The sequence below is a fragment of the Trachemys scripta genome, chromosome 11 (genome assembly GCF_013100865.1).
Source record: "Trachemys scripta elegans isolate TJP31775 chromosome 11, CAS_Tse_1.0, whole genome shotgun sequence".
NCBI lineage: Eukaryota > Metazoa > Chordata > Testudines > Emydidae > Trachemys > Trachemys scripta.
In genome coordinates, this window is record NC_048308.1 from 54,037,674 (window position 1) to 54,054,034 (window position 16,361).

The 16,361-nt window shown below is 43.0% G+C and overlaps 1 protein-coding gene across 11 annotated transcripts in view; it reads right to left on the bottom strand.

Moving 5' to 3' along the window:
- The window catches only part of ANKRD44 (ankyrin repeat domain 44), a 216,592-nt gene extending 200,831 nt beyond the window's left edge, over window positions 1-15,761 (bottom strand). For all 11 annotated transcript variants that reach the window (XM_034785283.1, XM_034785278.1, XM_034785277.1 and 8 more), the window contains exon 1: window positions 15,555-15,761. In XM_034785283.1, coding sequence (XP_034641174.1) covers window positions 15,555-15,581 — 27 coding nt within the window. In that variant the 5' untranslated portion in view covers window positions 15,582-15,761. The remainder of the gene's footprint in view (window positions 1-15,554) is intronic.
- Window positions 15,762-16,361: the final 600 nt, after the last annotated feature.

Below are 16,361 nucleotides of genomic sequence, written 5' to 3' on the forward strand. Positions count from 1 at the left end.
ATTCTATTGGGACTTTCATTTGTACTCAGGCATGTACTCAGCAGATTGTGGCTTGAGAGATACCTACTCTGCATGGTACTCTATAGTTCAGATTTTCTGCTGCACAGAGTTTACACAAGGCACAGCAGGGGAGGGAAAGCTGTTCCCAATTTCATTGCTCATTGAATCTCTTGCCGCTAATGTTGTCCAGTCAGCTTCTTGTGTATTGATAACGGTTTCTTTAGAGGGTGCATATAATTTTTAAGGTTGAAATAATCATAACACAATGCAAGCAAGCCCACCTAAAAATAACAAGCAAATTTCTGTCCTGCTGGAGACCAAAGGGGAAAGAGATTGTTTCTTCATGGAAATATTTGCCTGTGAGCCCACTATGTTAAATAGCAAAACATAAAAGGTTTCTCAAGTCACTTTGCACAGATATATAATAAAAAATAAATATATCACAACAAAGATTCATCTCATTCTTCTCCTGAACCATCACATACCTAGCTAGGAAGTTTGCTGATGTTTTATAACATCATGGCCTGAGAGATCATCAAAAAATCTATTGAGACTAAAAATCACTGTAAGGTCCCCACATATTGAAAGTGAACTGGCATACGAGATTCATATGTTCCAGAATTCTGGCAATTATCTTCTCCAGATTGACAGTCTCACTAAGCCAATGTTTTGGTGTCAAGAAGGTCTAAAATCCAAATAAGGAAGAGGTATGACCTTTACCATAGCTAACGTGATCAGGATTAGCTACTGATAATGAACATCCACTGCAGAGTCATCCAAAATAAGACTTCGGACTAGTAAACAACCTAGAAATGATTTCATGATATTGCACATCCTCATTACTAGCATAGTGGATCAACATGAATTTTACAAATATTACAGGAGAGCTATTTAAGGAAATTATGTAGGTGGAGTATAAATTAAAACCCTTGTTATGAAACTGTTTATTTTCCTCTTACGACATCATATGATTTAACTTCAGCCTGTTTAGTAAACACTAATAAAAAGAACATTCAGAGAGGAAGGCACTGGAATCAGTAGATCAGGGTTCAATTCCTTGCTGTGCCACTTACTTCCTGTGTGACCTTATACAAAAGTCACTTAATTTCTCTGTGCCTCAGTTTCCCATGTGTAAAATGGGGATAATCCTTCCCTACTTGCACAGAGGTATTGCGAGTATAAATTAATTAAAGTTTGTCAGACACTGCCACTATGTAGTGGCTGTCCACTCTACCCTTTCCACACCCTTGCTTCGCTGTTTCCTACATGACCACCTCCATGTAGGCTTTTTCTACCACCTTTCCTGGCCCTCTTCCTAGTCCATTGTGCCAAGCCCACCCCAGCATCTCATTCTCCCTGCAGGTCTCCCACCACAGTGAGTTCAGGCTGCTTCTTACATAGCAGCCCTTGCGTTCATTCTGCAGTCACATGATCCCTCTCACTCATGTGCTCCATCTGGAGAATACCCTCTCCTAAAAACAAGTCATAAAGGGGTTCCCCAATCCCTTTAACATCCTGGGCAAGCTGGGGCATGCATATACCCAAAGGACCAGGGCCCTGGTGCATTAACCTAGACGAACTCTCCTCACTTAGGGCATTAACTCAGAATGAATAGGATTGAATGGGATAACTCATGTGAGCATGCACAACTCAGACAGAAGCAATGGTTACAGAATCTGGCATACTGTATTTACTAGGTTTGCACAGCATTTTGAAAACCTTCCTAGAGTGGATAAGGAAATAAGTCCCCTTTTGATTTTAAATTAGAGATGAATGCATGTGTCATATTGGAGAGTACATTAAAACAGCTGGAAGTGCACAGACAATATGGGATATTTTAGGCTTTTATTCTTCTGTTTTATTTTTCCCCCATGACATGTTAAACCACAACTGAAGAATGTAATGAGCAGGTCAACACTAACCAGCTTTAGCATTACAGTATTCTAGCTTTTACATCTGAACACCTCTGTCGAAAATCACCCATGCAGCAGGGCTGGTTGAGAGATCAACAACAGCAACAGGACATCTGTCACCCACATCACCCCAACCAAACAGAGACAGCCTGGAATGTTAATGTGATATTTGCCGCCCATATTCCAGTGCAGAGTTAGAGTTATGTCTACACAGAGCAACTCTTGGACGATAAAGGTGGGAAATCAGGGTGTCTCCAGTCTTCACAGGCCTGTCTGGAGCACACTGCAGGTTCCCCAATCCTCCTGTGTAATAGGAAAACACCATCCACTACTTCCCTGATCCTTCCACAAAATCTTGGATGACACAGAACAGGAGTCTGGAGCAAGACAGGTGAGATGGGAAAGGGATGGGGAGGAATAGTCACACACTGAATCTTGGGCCTTGTAGGCAGGAGGTTAGGGGCCAAGTCATGGTTTTGCCATGATCTTCAAGCCAGGGACAGCACTGTTGTACTGCCCTTCTGAATCAGAACAAGAAACAGACTGTGACTCTGAGACTCACAGTCTGCCTCCTGGGCTCCCTTTGCTCCACAAACAAAGTAACCTGTGCTGAGTCTCCACCTGACACTATACACTCGCTGTTTTGAACTCTTCTGTGGCTACCACCACCTACAGTCCCGTGCTTATTTGAGAATCTCATCTTTCATTAAAAAAAAAAAGTTTCTACCCCTCCTGGTGGCAGAGAAAAGCTTGAAAATGGGACCCAAGTGCACCCGGAAGGTTAAAAAAAAATAAAAATAAAAAAGCTACTTCCTTCCTTTTGCCAGCTACCTGGATGGTGAGGGGGACACCTTGCATTCCACTACTCAACTGGGCTGCCATCTAGCCCTAGGGGAATGGCATTTCAAAAGACCCCACATTTGCTTGCACCCGCATTCCTGTGCAGAGCGTTGAAAGAATATACAAATAAAACAAAACAGCAGTGTAATTTTTATGATCATGAACCATAACCAAAGCAGGCCTAATAAAAAAAACCGCACTGCTCAGCCTAAAAGTGAACAAGAAATCCCTTGAAAGGAAAACACTACTAAAATGGACAGAAGGAAATAAACATATTAAAGGTGACAAGTTAAAAATAGTCAATATCCTTAATAACGACCAATTTTGCCAGCGAGATCTGCAAGTTATCATTTAATGACTAAAGACATTGGCAGTATTGAGCTGCTGCCTAGGAGCACACAGTACTATACTGAGCAGTATATCTTATTGTACTGACTGCCCTATGAGTATACTACATGTTCTATTAGTTTCACACGTTTAGTCAATGATTATAATGAACAGTTGAGAATAATGCTGCAAGATCACTGCTGGATAAGATTAAGAAGCAGCAGTTATCAATTCATCTTTTAAAAAAAAAAAACCCATCCACTTCCACACTAATATCTGAAATACTTTAAAGCTCTGGGTGTATAAATGCTTAAATTACTTTCCCTGCTACAAACTGGTGATGTACACCTATGTAAAATGTGAACCCTTGAGTCCCCATCCCCCAGCCAGACTTTTTGCAGACTGCATTAGAAGTAGTTAGTTCACTGTTTCCGTCTCCACATCTGGAGATTAAAACAAGTTTAAAAAGGCACATGATTTACAATGTAAATATATGGCTTCTCTCTCCACAGTGATACTATTTGGCATTCACATATTTTTAAAAAGTGTTTTTTTAAGCAGAGTATGTTAAGTTATTTATCTTTCAGAGACAAAGAGCTTGATCCAAAGCCCAATGAAATCAACAGGAATATTTTCTATTGACTTCACTGGCGGTTGCTAGATAGGGTTCAAAGGCAGGAAAATAACACAGGTCCAGATTCAGCAAAGCACTGAAGCATGTGTCTGAAGTTAAATGCTTTGCTGAACTGGGCCCATACTGATATCACATGTATTCCCAGACTGGATCAGAGCCATGGCCAATCTAGTCTCTTGACATTGGCCAGCACCAGATGCTGGAGAGGAAGGTGCAAGAACCACACAATAGGCAGATGTAAAATAATCTGCCCTCATAACAGGCTCATAAAACTTCATGCTTCAAGGTTTACACCAATCTCATTTTATTGGAGATTAGGTGTCAATTACAGGAGCGAGTGGGTGAGTTTCTGTGGCCTGCAACATGCAGGAGGTCAGACTAAATGATCAAGATGGTCCTTTCTGACCGTAACGTCTATGAGTCTATGATAATGCTTAAAAAGTTTGAGAAAGCCTAACAAACAAATCTGGGTATTTTTGTTATTCATGCAAATGTCCAATCACACCCTGAATCTTGCTAACATCCTGTAGCAATGAGCTCCACAGTAATTACTGGTATGTACATGTCTGAAAAAGTGTTTCCTTTGATCAGTTTTGACATGAACGCACCCCTAATGACACTGTATCAGATTAAAACTGTTAAGGGCCAAATCTTCCAGGGTTGTCTTCAAATTTCCCCATTTCTCAAGCCTATGTATCTATTTTTAGGCTCCTGAATAAGGCCTTGAGCTTTCACAGCTTTAAGACTTCAGTGGCTCATGCAATGGGATTACTCAGTGAGCAAAGTTAAACACGGGCACAAACCATTATCAGGAACTAAAAGTGGCCTGATTTTCAAAGGTGCCAAACATCTGCAGCTTCCACTGACTTCAGTGGAACCTGTGGGTTCCCAGCAGCTCGGGGGGAGGAGGGAGGAAATGAGTCTAACTGTAGACAGCCAGTTTGAAAGTCTAGACCTAACCCTTCTGTGTAAATTAACATGTCACATGAAAACAAAACTCCTATTACAGATTTCTGAGCAAAGGCTCCCTCCGAAGGCTGATGAATACCACAAACAAAAAACTTTCTTTTTAAACTAAAAACCAAGTTGCTAGGAGACCAACTGTTCTGTCAAGAACATAGGAAGAGTCATGTTAAACTTCTTATTGATGGAATAGCCTGAAGGACCAGTTTCTGTCACCTGCAAACACATCAAATCCTTCATGACCTAGTCTACACTAGAACAAAACATCCACCTGTTGAAGACAATGGGTGTGAGTAATTGTTTCAGCACTGATTCTGTTGCCTATAGTTTAACTGCAAGCATAGACCAGGACAAACCCTGCTCAGCAACATTTCAGAAAGCCAGGGTTCAGACTTGCAGCTTAACTGTGTATAGTGGAACCAGTACTGAACCCACTGTCAGCAATTGGTAAACGTATCTAATGGAAACCAGACCCATGAGTACTCCCAGTGATTTCAGTACTGGGGGCCAATCCTGTAAAGCGCTGAGCATCCTGGAGTGCCACTGAGGGAGCTCAGCATCTGGCAGTATCAGGCCCTTAGAGAGCAATCTAACCAGTTTTCACAGGTTAAAAAAATGATTGCAATCAAATGAGGAAGATTGTCCAGTTTTAATCAAATAAAAATGCCGAGACAATGCAAATGGACATTATTCACAGAAACCAAAAAAAGGGACCAGACGCGGCTCTCATTTATATCAGTGTAAATCTGAAGTGCCTCTATTATATTCAGCACAGTTACTCTGGATATACACCAGCATAATTGAAAGCAGAACTTGGGCCAAGGGTAAGATTTCAGAATGCAGTCAAGACTCATTTAGCCCTGGTAATATGAGGAGCCTGTAAGGTTAGTCTCGAAGTACGCAAAGATGAATGTTAAAATGGGTATACTGTCTCTCTGAACTGTACTAACTGCATGATTAATCAAGCAAAGCATATAAAGGCTGATGAATGTTCACAGCAGTTTCGCTTCCCAAAAGAATTGTATTTAAATGTGAAAGTTCATGTTTCCATCCTTCTAACAAAGAGGAAGCTGGAGACAACATGTTGCCCAAATTAAAAAAGGTTCCTCATAAAGTCAAATATACTTGATTTTACATTTTTACAGTTACAATTTCTTCAAGCCAGATGTGCTCAGTTGGCAGTTATGCTCTATAAAGCCTTAACTAAACTGTTAATTATCGGTGAGCAACTAGTTATAACTAACCGGTTTTTTTAGTAAAAAAAGCTTTGCATGGCCAAAAGATAGTATGTTATCAAATTAACAAAGTTATGAAAGCTGCAACGTAAGAAAAATATACCTCATATCAAATTAATTTACAAATAAGTGTCAGAGCAGAAGTGGCAGTACCTAAATATTGCACCATTTGTCATTAGGGATTATATGCCGATTTAAGAAATTATTTGATGCAAAATATCAAGATATGGCCTTTAGACAGATCTCATATTTATGTAATGCAGTTGCTTGAGTGTTGGGATTTTGTTTTGCTTTTTTGTGGTTGTTGTTGTTGGTTTTTTTTTTTTGGGGGGGGGGGGGGACAAATACACATGCACATCCATGCAAAAACCTGAAAGCTTTACCTCAGTAAATGGCTTCAGTCAGGTATGTGTCAAAACTTGCACAAAAATCAACCATTTTGGTTTTACTTACTTCCTCATAAAGATGCAGTAACATGCAGCTGTAGAGAGGAAGTGGAGGCTTTGCAAGGCCATTTTCTCACTGCATCCTTTTTAAAATTAGAAACCAAGCCATTACAAATAATTCCAGCACAAGAATGTGTTCCTGCATGTAAAGCCAGCTAATAATGTGAAGTACAAACAGCAACCAGACAAGCTTATTTCAAACTAGGGCATACAATATTGTATGGTACAAACATAGTAAACTGTCTCAATTTTTAGCTACAAAACACTAGTTTGTTTCCAGTGCATAGTTAAGAATTGCTTTTTCTTCTAAAAAAGCAAAATACATGTAAGTGTTTCTCACCCAAAAGTAAGTATTCTTCCAGATTTTCACAGTTATCTGTAATTTATTGGCCAAGACTATACAACCTCCAGTGATGACCTCAGTCCATTGGTTCACAATTGCAGAATTATCTTCTCCCTTTAAAATTAAATGTTTTGTGCTTTCATTCTAATCTATTGCCAGGCCAGGAGGGCTCCAATAGTAAATAGTCACCGGTTACAGCAATTAAACCCAAGTTGAAGACACAGGATAGTGGCTGTGGGAACATACCAGGCTATGATCTCTGGAAAATAAAGTGACAAATGTCAAATCTAGCCTCCTGGAGAGAGGTGTTATTTAAAAACAGTTCTATAGCTCAATAAGTGCACAAATATTCTGTCACTGGAACATTCTAGCTGCAGTGTTAACATTTAAAAGTCTCAAGAAATGCAGAAGTTAAAGTTCTATCAGCAACATTAGCCTGGCCATGTTTCACCTGTATATTTAATGGTATATTTTCATAAAACATAAATAGCAGTATATTAAGCAAACACATTTAATAAGATAAACAAGAATAGAAAATACAAGATCTGTTCAATGTGACGAAGGCCGAAGTCTGTGCCTAGGACCCAGGCTCCTGGAGCCATGTGATTACATCAGAATCTCAGCTTTCATTAAATTTTTTGTTACAGTTTCTAGCCCTCCTGGTTGCAAAAAGAAAAGGCAGCCTTGAAAATATGGCTCACTGTGTGTGTAATCAAAGCAGCCATATCTGCCTGAGTCTGCAGACAGCCTGAACCAATGTCTCTGAGAGGATGAACTACCCCAGGCCTCAAGTATTTACCCCAAGGCCCACTGCCTCCAATACAGGATTCTGTTGTGTGACAGGAGGGTTAAGAGAGCAGCAAGCCCAGCCTAACCACACACCCAAGTACATACCCTAGCAAATCAAGGTTTAAGTACAAGGTGACCCCTTCAGCTATCACTCCGTCTCTCCCGGGAGGAGAGAGAATCTTGGCTGCTCCTGAGAAGAAGCCAGGAGGCCTGGCTGCCACTTGTGCTGGGATGAGCATGGGGAGAGACAGCCTCCATACTTGGGGTTTGTAGGGCCCTGAAGGTGTCTGACTTCTCTTTCTGTCAAAACCTTAACTTTCCTGTTTCTCAATCAGTTGCAATTCGGTGATTTGCCACAAAGCTGAAGACACCTACACCTGGTCTACAGCAGCATTTCTATCATTGCTAGTGCTGGTGGAGCTGCACCAACCCTTAAACAATGCCAAGAGAATGATGGCACCAGCAAACAGCACAGTACACTACTGGCAGCAACAGTGGAGCCCCAGCTAAGGCATTTTTACCACCAGGTCAGGCCTAATTTTTAGGATGCAGTAAAGAAAAAGAAAAAATAACAGCTTTCCTAGAGAGCCAACCCAGTAGGCAAATATGTGCCCCAGACTACATAGGACACATCTCTACTAAACATAGCCATGACAACCAAATCATATTTTAATAGTTGTGCAGGAAAAGGTCAGAAGATGAATGTCCGGCAGAGATAAAATACCACACCTCAAGCATATAAAGAAATATGAGGTTCTGCTGACAGTTATTCAAAAAAGAGCAATGGTCTAACACAGGGGTCGGCAACGTTTGGCACGTGGCTCACCAGGGTAAGCACCCTGGCGGGCCGGGCCAGTTTATTTACCTGTTGACGCGGCAGGTTTGGCCGATAGCGGCCCCCACTGGCCGCGGTTCGCCGTCCCGGGCCAATGGGGGCAGCGGGAAGCCGTGGCCAGCACATCCCTCACCCGTGCCACTTCTTGCTGCTCCCATTGGCCCAGGACGGTGAACCACAGCGAGTGGGGGCCGCGATCAGCCGAACCTGCCACGTCAGCAGGTAAATAAACTGGCCCAGCCCGCCAGGGTGTTTACCCTGGCGAGCCGCGTGCCAAACGTTGCCGACCCCTAGTCTAACATGACATATACCTGGAGTTTCCCAGGCACTTAACACATCCATAGCAAAGACTTACTGTATTGCCCCTTTACGCTCCATCGCACTTCTTGGGACTTTAGGACTGTGTCACTTTCCCATTGGAAGAGACATCTGCAGACCGATAGTCTCTGAATATTTCTTTGTCTACATTTATTTTTTAGAGCATGTGCACAGGTCTCATTTACTTGAACACAGATGACAAAACCAGCAACAAAGCTACCCCAACAGATAATTCCACTTGCAGAAAAATCTCAGCCAAGAAAGCAAGCCGCTTCCTGACCCTGTATCTCGCTGGCCTTGTCTACACTAGACTTTATTTCCTGCTCTGAGTATGGTTGGACAATATAACATTTCAAAACAGGGCTTTAGAGCAGAGCCCGGAGCTGGAACATGGAGCAGCTCCGGAGCAGTGGAGCTGCAGGTTTTTGCCTGGAGCTGGAGCGGAGCTCCAAAGCCCTGTTTCAAAAGCTGGTGGCCAGTCTACACTAGAGCTCTGACCAGGGTGCCAAGAGATGTGAACCAGAGAGAGAAATGCCATTTTTTTAAATATACTTTTTCTTTAAAACATGTGAATATATTTCCACAACTTCTGTGGATAGTGTGTGGCTAGGACTAGCATGGCCAAAGGAAGCAATAGCTGCTGTGGTGCAGGGTTAGAGCAAGGGTCACATATGTGTAGGGTTAATTATTTCAATTTATTTTATTTATTCATTTATTTATCTATCACCAGAATGACTGGCCATATACCTGTTGATGGGTAAATTATTCCTGTTCCACAGTTACCTTAGTTTATAATGACAACATTTTTAAAATCTCAAGCTGTTTTTCAATTCATCAATTAAAAAGCCAGAAGGGACCATTTTGATGATCTACTCTGACCTATGTAACACAGGCCAAAGGACTTCCCTGAATGAATTCTTTCAACTAGAACAGTGTTTCCCAAACTTGGGACGCCGTTTGTTTAGGGAAAGTCCCTGGCGGGCCGGGCTGGTTTGTTTACCTGCCGCGTCTGTAGGTCCGGCCCATCGCGGCTCCCACTGGCCGCGGTTTGCTGCTCCAGGCCAATGGGAACTGCTGGAAGTGGCGCGGGCCGAGGGACGTACTGGCCGCCACTTCCAGCAGCTCCCATTGGCCTGGAGCAGCGAACCGCGGCCAGTGGGCACCACGATCAGCCAGACCTATGGACGCGGCAGGTAAACAAACCGGCCTGGCCCACCAGGGGCTTTCCCTAAACAAGAGGCGTCCCAAGTTTGGGAAACACTGAACTAGAACATATCCTGATTTTGAAAAATTCTTTTAAACTTTCATATTTTATACAAAAGGTTTAGTGAAATCCTTTCTTAGCTAGTTCCAACTCCTTCTGAGACCTGCAAAAAAAAATTAGTTTTGCCACTTTAATTACTATCGCATGCTTGATTAGTCACCAAATTTATTATTTTCTGCAACCTAAACAAACTGATTTCTCATCTTTATTCCCATCCCTTCAAATGCCCCCTCTAATTACAACACCTACTTCAGGGAATGGAAGTGCACATATGGGTGCCCAGCACTGTGGAGATGCACACGCAGTTTCCCAGGAGGAGCGGGGAAGTTTAGCTGTTAAACGAAGCTTTGGCATCACTTATGAATGGTTAGAGCAATTTGGGCAGCAGCTGTCTATCTTCCCACTCACAGAGGGAGTGCAGCATTCACTGATGCCTTGAGGGACAGCTAGAATTCTATTACGTTGCAGGGCAGAGGGAGAGCAACATGACTCAGGATAAGATAGGGGGCAAAACATTTGGTAGTCCACTAAGGCCATTAAAAGCCAGTCACTGCACAAAGATGAGTCCCACAACCCCTCAAGTCACACCCACTCTGGCCATAGTCGAGGAGGTCAGAGGAAACCTGAAGCACATTGGGACGCTGGAGGTTATGGTACGTTTACCTGAAGAAAATCAGTCACTGAAAAGAGTACCAAATCACTTAAAGGAATAATATCAACTCGCAACCTCGTCAGTGTTTTTAAAAATGAGTTCGAGAACTTCCAGGCACTTATCCTCCCCCTGAGACCACCTGCCAATTTCTGTGATTTTACCATCATGTGTCCATTTTAAAATAAAAGGTTTCTTTCCATCGTAGATCTAAAAGCACTTAAATTTACCACGCCTGTTGTAATTGGCACGCACCGTAGGGGATGCAAGAAACTGCATATGTGACAAGTGGATTATCTGGAACGGATGTGGAAGGCTTTAAGTAGCACTGTCACTCAATACTGCTGCATACAAAGGTGTCAGCAAAGTTGAAACTTTAAGTGTCTAATCACAATTTAGGGTTTGTTCATTTTTAAAATCTTACTACTTCAATCATTCATATACAATTTTTAGAAGAGGGGGGCTAGGAACAGAAGGAAGATAGATAGATTCACTTCCACAAGTGAATGAGGGTTGAAAATACTTCCTTCGGTTAAATGATTAAAAAGCTACCATGTGATTAGCTAGCAATTGCCATCACTCAGAAATGAGCTCATGTAACTTGCTTGAATAGAAACAGATAGGACAGGGATCGGCAGCCTTTGGCACACGGCCCTTCAGAGAAAGCTGCTGGCGGGTCGGACAGTTTGTTTACCTGCATCATCCACAGGTTCGGCCGATCGCAGCTCCCACTGGCCACGGTTGGCCATTCCAGGCCAACAGGGGCTGTGGGAAGCGGCGCAGGCCAGGCCACCTCTTCCCGCAGCCCCCATTAGCCTGGAACGGCGAACCGCAGTCAGTGGGAGTTGCGATCGCCCGAACCTGCGGACACTGCAGGTAAACAAACCGTCCCGGCCCACCAGAGGCTTCCCCTGATGGGTGGTGTGCCAAAGGCTGCCGATTCCTGTGATAGGATATAGTCTTAAACTAAGCTCTTTTACCTAAGAACTATCTGAATACAACCAGGATAGCTTATAAAGTATACCTATTTTATTGTTCCACCACCACAGTATCTTAGCACTTCTCAAGTGTCTTAAAATAGAAACAATAACAATCTCTTCTTTTTTTCTGACCCTGAATGAAAAATAGATTAATTAGCTTATGATTATCTTTGTTTGCCTGCTTTGTTTGCTTGGTTGCCTATGTGTGAGAGAGAGGACAAGAGCGAGTGGGTGCACATGTGAAAAAAATGAGGAAAACCTAAGTCACAGAAATAAGATTTATCTTTACTCCTCATACCAGCATGTGGCTTCTTTTGTCTCTTGCTACTAAGTATCGTCAAACTTTTACAGAGCTGGAGGTAGACTGCCTTGTTGGACCCTATTGGTCCACAGTTTCATTGTTCCAGTGGAAGGTAGGTGTTAAGGGAAGTAACACTTATGGAGGGAGAAGAGATCTCTCAGGCAGACAGAACCTGATCCAGATTTTGTATGCAGCGCAGAGAGCTGGAGTGATGTGATTGTGGTGACCTGTGTTCCTAAACAGACAAGCTGCTCAATTTGGACCCATTGCAGCTGCTAAAGGGTATGGGACTTCATTACTAAATATAACAAATTGCAATAATCAATACTGGAGATCACAAATGCAGGAGTCACAGTGCCACTTCTGTGTCTGTGCAAACGGTATGCAGTCTTCTGGCTAGCCACAGATGAAAGCTGGTGTGTTTTACTGCCATGGCTGTCTGGACACCCAGAGCAATGTAGCCTGTGGACCAACTAAATCTGAAGACACATACTGTAGGCAGTGGAGGATGTTATAAAGATGTAAGTGCTTCAAAGTGCATCATTCTTCCTACCAACATCACCTCAGTTTTACCAGGGTTCAGCTTTAGCCAGCACCCCGGTACTGGTTTCAGGTAGGCATGGAAAAAGCTGTGAGACAGTGATGTAAAGGAGGATGTAGCACCTGGCATCCTCTGCACACTACTGGCACTTCAGCCCATGTTGTCATGCAAGGCCTCCCACTGGCTTTGTTATAGATACTGAATAACATGGGGAAGAGGATGAGCCTTGGTGGGAATCTAAAGACAAGGGCTTTAGAAATGGAGAACTAGTGGCTCATAACTTCCTGGGCTCAATTTAAAAAAAAAGCCCTGAGCCATTTTGAAACACTTCTGTTCACTCCTGCATCCTCGTACAAGTGAGACAGGAATATCTGGTGATCAACCATACCAAATGTCACAGAGAGGTCCAGCAGGAAGAGTATGGATATGTCTATGGACAGGAGAAGGAGGACATCCCCCAGAATAAAAAAGCGTTGCCATACCATGCCCTGAAGCCAGACTGGAAGTGACCCATGACACTGTCAAGCAGAGAGTATTTAGAGTGTGCTGCCACGCAAAGGCATACTGCAAAGTCACCATGCCAGTTCTGATAAATCAATCTACCAGGTCTGGAGAATGTTAGAGGTGGGGGAGGGGGAAGAGGAGAAATAACTAATCTTAAAAAAAGTCAAGACTGCCCCCCGCCCCCTCAGCATCCTTTGTTGCAATACAGACTTCACAAGATGCAATCCACTTGGCTCAAACCACATTTTTTAACTCTACTACCAGTGATGAAGCAAGATCCTTGTTGAGAAGGTTTAGCAATGGTTTTAAAACCTTTAGGGCTTTAATTCCAAGGACCTCATGAAACACGATTTCAGACTTAGACGTAAAGCCTGAAATGCTACACTTCCTTTACCAGCTGTAGTGCAAATACCTTTAATATTATGCTGCAGCCTAGACTTTAAATTTACAGATCTCACCTGAATCTTCTGATTTATGAGACTTGTTCTATGCACTACAGGGCAGAATGAAGTCTCATGGTATGAAACATTTTCTTCGTTTGCTATAAGCACCACATCCGAAGACATGAGTGTATCAAGGGACATGCCAGGAGACAGAACTATAAACACTGTCTTTGGTTAAATTATGGAAATGCATTTAGACTACTATAATTCACACAGTCACTTTCAATGTTTATTTAATTTTAAGAGTAGCTCATTTTTTCCTTTAAAAATGCCAGGTAGAGGATTTTTTAGTGGAAGGCTTCTTTGGAAATACATGTGCATGCATTCTCTCTCTCTCTCTCTAATTTATATATATATGTGTGTGTGTGAGAGAGTGTGTGTGTGTGTGTGAGAGAGAGAGAGAGGGGGGGGGGGGGAAAGGGGGTTGTTTGAATAAGGGCCTGTAACTGCTGATGATCATATTAAAAGTAACAGGAAAGTTTTGGACTTGAAGGACACCCACACTGCAGATTATAGGCAGACCAAGTTAAACTAAAAATAGCTGATTAAGACAAGCAAATGTGTAACAGATGGTACAATATGTTGATAAATTAGGCTGTGGGAACCACAATATCACTTTACTAAATATTTTAAAATGCTTTTGACTATGAATGGTAAGAAGTGATTTAATACAAATTATAGCTGCTCTATTATTAAATTTAACATTTTAACATAAGGTGAGAGTTGAATATTGCCATTTTCTAATAACTTGCAAACAGTTATGGCAACAAAACCAAAAATGCACTCTTTAAACATGAAGGCCTAGTAGAAAAATAATTACTATGTATCATGGTAATAAATAGCACTGAATTCCCAAAAGAAGGTTAATATACCTTAGAGACCTTACACAAATAGCCAACATCCATTTTTATCCTACCCCTCAACTCTGAGAATTGTAAAACTGCATGTTTGACTTGAAAGCTGGATGGTATATCAACTCTAACTCATCATTGGGTAAAATTTTCAAAAGCGAATGAATGTCAAACAGAATACTAGGTTCACTTAAGTTACACATATAGGCCCCAATTCTGCAAGCTGCTCCCCGCAGAAGAAACAAAGGCAGAATTGCATTGTCTTCAATGGGGATTCACAAGGGGACCCACTTGGAGCCCATTACAAGACTCATCCTGCATAGCAGTTGACTTCAATGGGAGTTTCAGGTGCCCAACAAGGGATGCAAAAATGGATCTATCATTGGTTAAACAAACAACCTATACTTTTTAAAAAAAAAAAATATCACTTATGTTTTCTATGTGAAATAATCTTTTAAAAGAAACCTACATAAAGAGTTGTATAATTAAATACCTTAGTTTAAAAAGCACCTAGGAATCTGACAGTGTTTGAACAGCCAAATAACAACCATTCATGCAGTTGCAAAGTGTTAATGTTCATAGGAAGGAAGAGACAAATTAAAACATTAGCTTAAGCAACTCATTAATTAATTAATTCCAACGCTGGACTGATGAGAAAATGTAACTAGTTAATTAAAGTAAATGTTCTGTCTAATATTTCTAATCTGCCTCTTGTCTCTAAGTGACACTGAAACACACTGAAATCTACCTTGAGCCACCATACTTCACTGATTTAAATAAAAACAGGTCTAGGCTGCGCCGGAATGGAATGCCAAACCAATAAACACCAGAATGATGCAAAATAACTGTGCTATTCCAGATGGTTGTTTCAGTGACAAATCCTCTAATCTATTCATTGTAAAGACGCCAACAAATAGCGCCTTTCTTTCTGGCATTTTGACATTTGCCTGTTCTCCCCATACAATGCAAAACTTGACTGACTAGTAACGCGGTACATTATTAGCCTCAGGCAAAATAGCCTTATTAGCCCTCCTCCCTGTTCTCTGCGTGCGTCTCCCAGAGAATACACACACACACACACACAAGCCCGAATGGCGAACGTTGCAGGGCGCAGTATATGGGACCGAAGAGCTGCCGGAGTGCGGGGAGGGTTTTCGTGCTTAACGAACGGACGGGATATGCGCAGGCGAAGCATTGCAAGACACCGCTTCACTTTGCTGAGCTGCACAACAACAAACCCATCAGAGCTGGAGCTGCCATAGCCACTGCCTGCTCCTGCTCCTGCTCCTCCTCCTCCTCTCCGCGGCAGCGGCTCCCTTCCGCGCAGGGGTTTTCCTAGCCTCCTGCAAGGCTGCCTGGGCTCTCTGCGGTCTCCTACCTGGTCGGTGAGTTTGAGGACTGCCATTCTCCCTCGGCTCTGCCCAGGCACATGCAGCTCCGCTCCCGGGAGATGTCAGCCAGCGTCCAGAGTTGCGGGCGGGGGGGGGAGGAGAGCTCAACGCAACGGTGCCTGGGAGACCTGAAATTGACAATCCAGCTGCTCGCTGGGTCAGGAGGAGCAGAGGCGCCTGCAGCTAACCGAGCCTGCCTGATACAGGAAGTACTGACTGCACCAGCCCAGCTGCCACTGACATCACCCCGTGCACAACACACGCACAGAGCAGCTCTGGGCAAGGACAAGGCTGCCTCCTACTGCTCGCATCGCCCCCAGAGCATCCCTCTCCTTCCCCCCCCCACAGACAGACCAGGGCTGCTTCCTGCTGCTGCTCACATCTGGGCTACACGCACCCTGCTGCACCTCCCCTCGCCAATATTTTCTTTGTTCCTGTCACAGCCTTGCCCAAATCTGTGTCTTTCCCTTCCCTTCCTGACTGTTTCTGCAGCATGTTGCACTTATTACATTGAGCAGCCCTTGGCATACCTGACTGCCAGCCCAGGTCTCACTGAGCTTCCTGTCTGTACATGTTCAGGACCCGTGGCACTTATCACCTTGCTGTATAGGCACAAAACACTGCAAAGCTGTCGTTCTCAAACTCCAGCCTTTAGACTAGTCATACACGTTGTCCTAGAGGTCTAGAAGGCACCAGAATGGAGAAGGAACTGAGGGAGGTATGGTGGGAATGAAGGGAGGAGATGGGCCAGGAGCTGATTTTGCTCCTATAAAACAGTCTTTAGAATTAAAGGA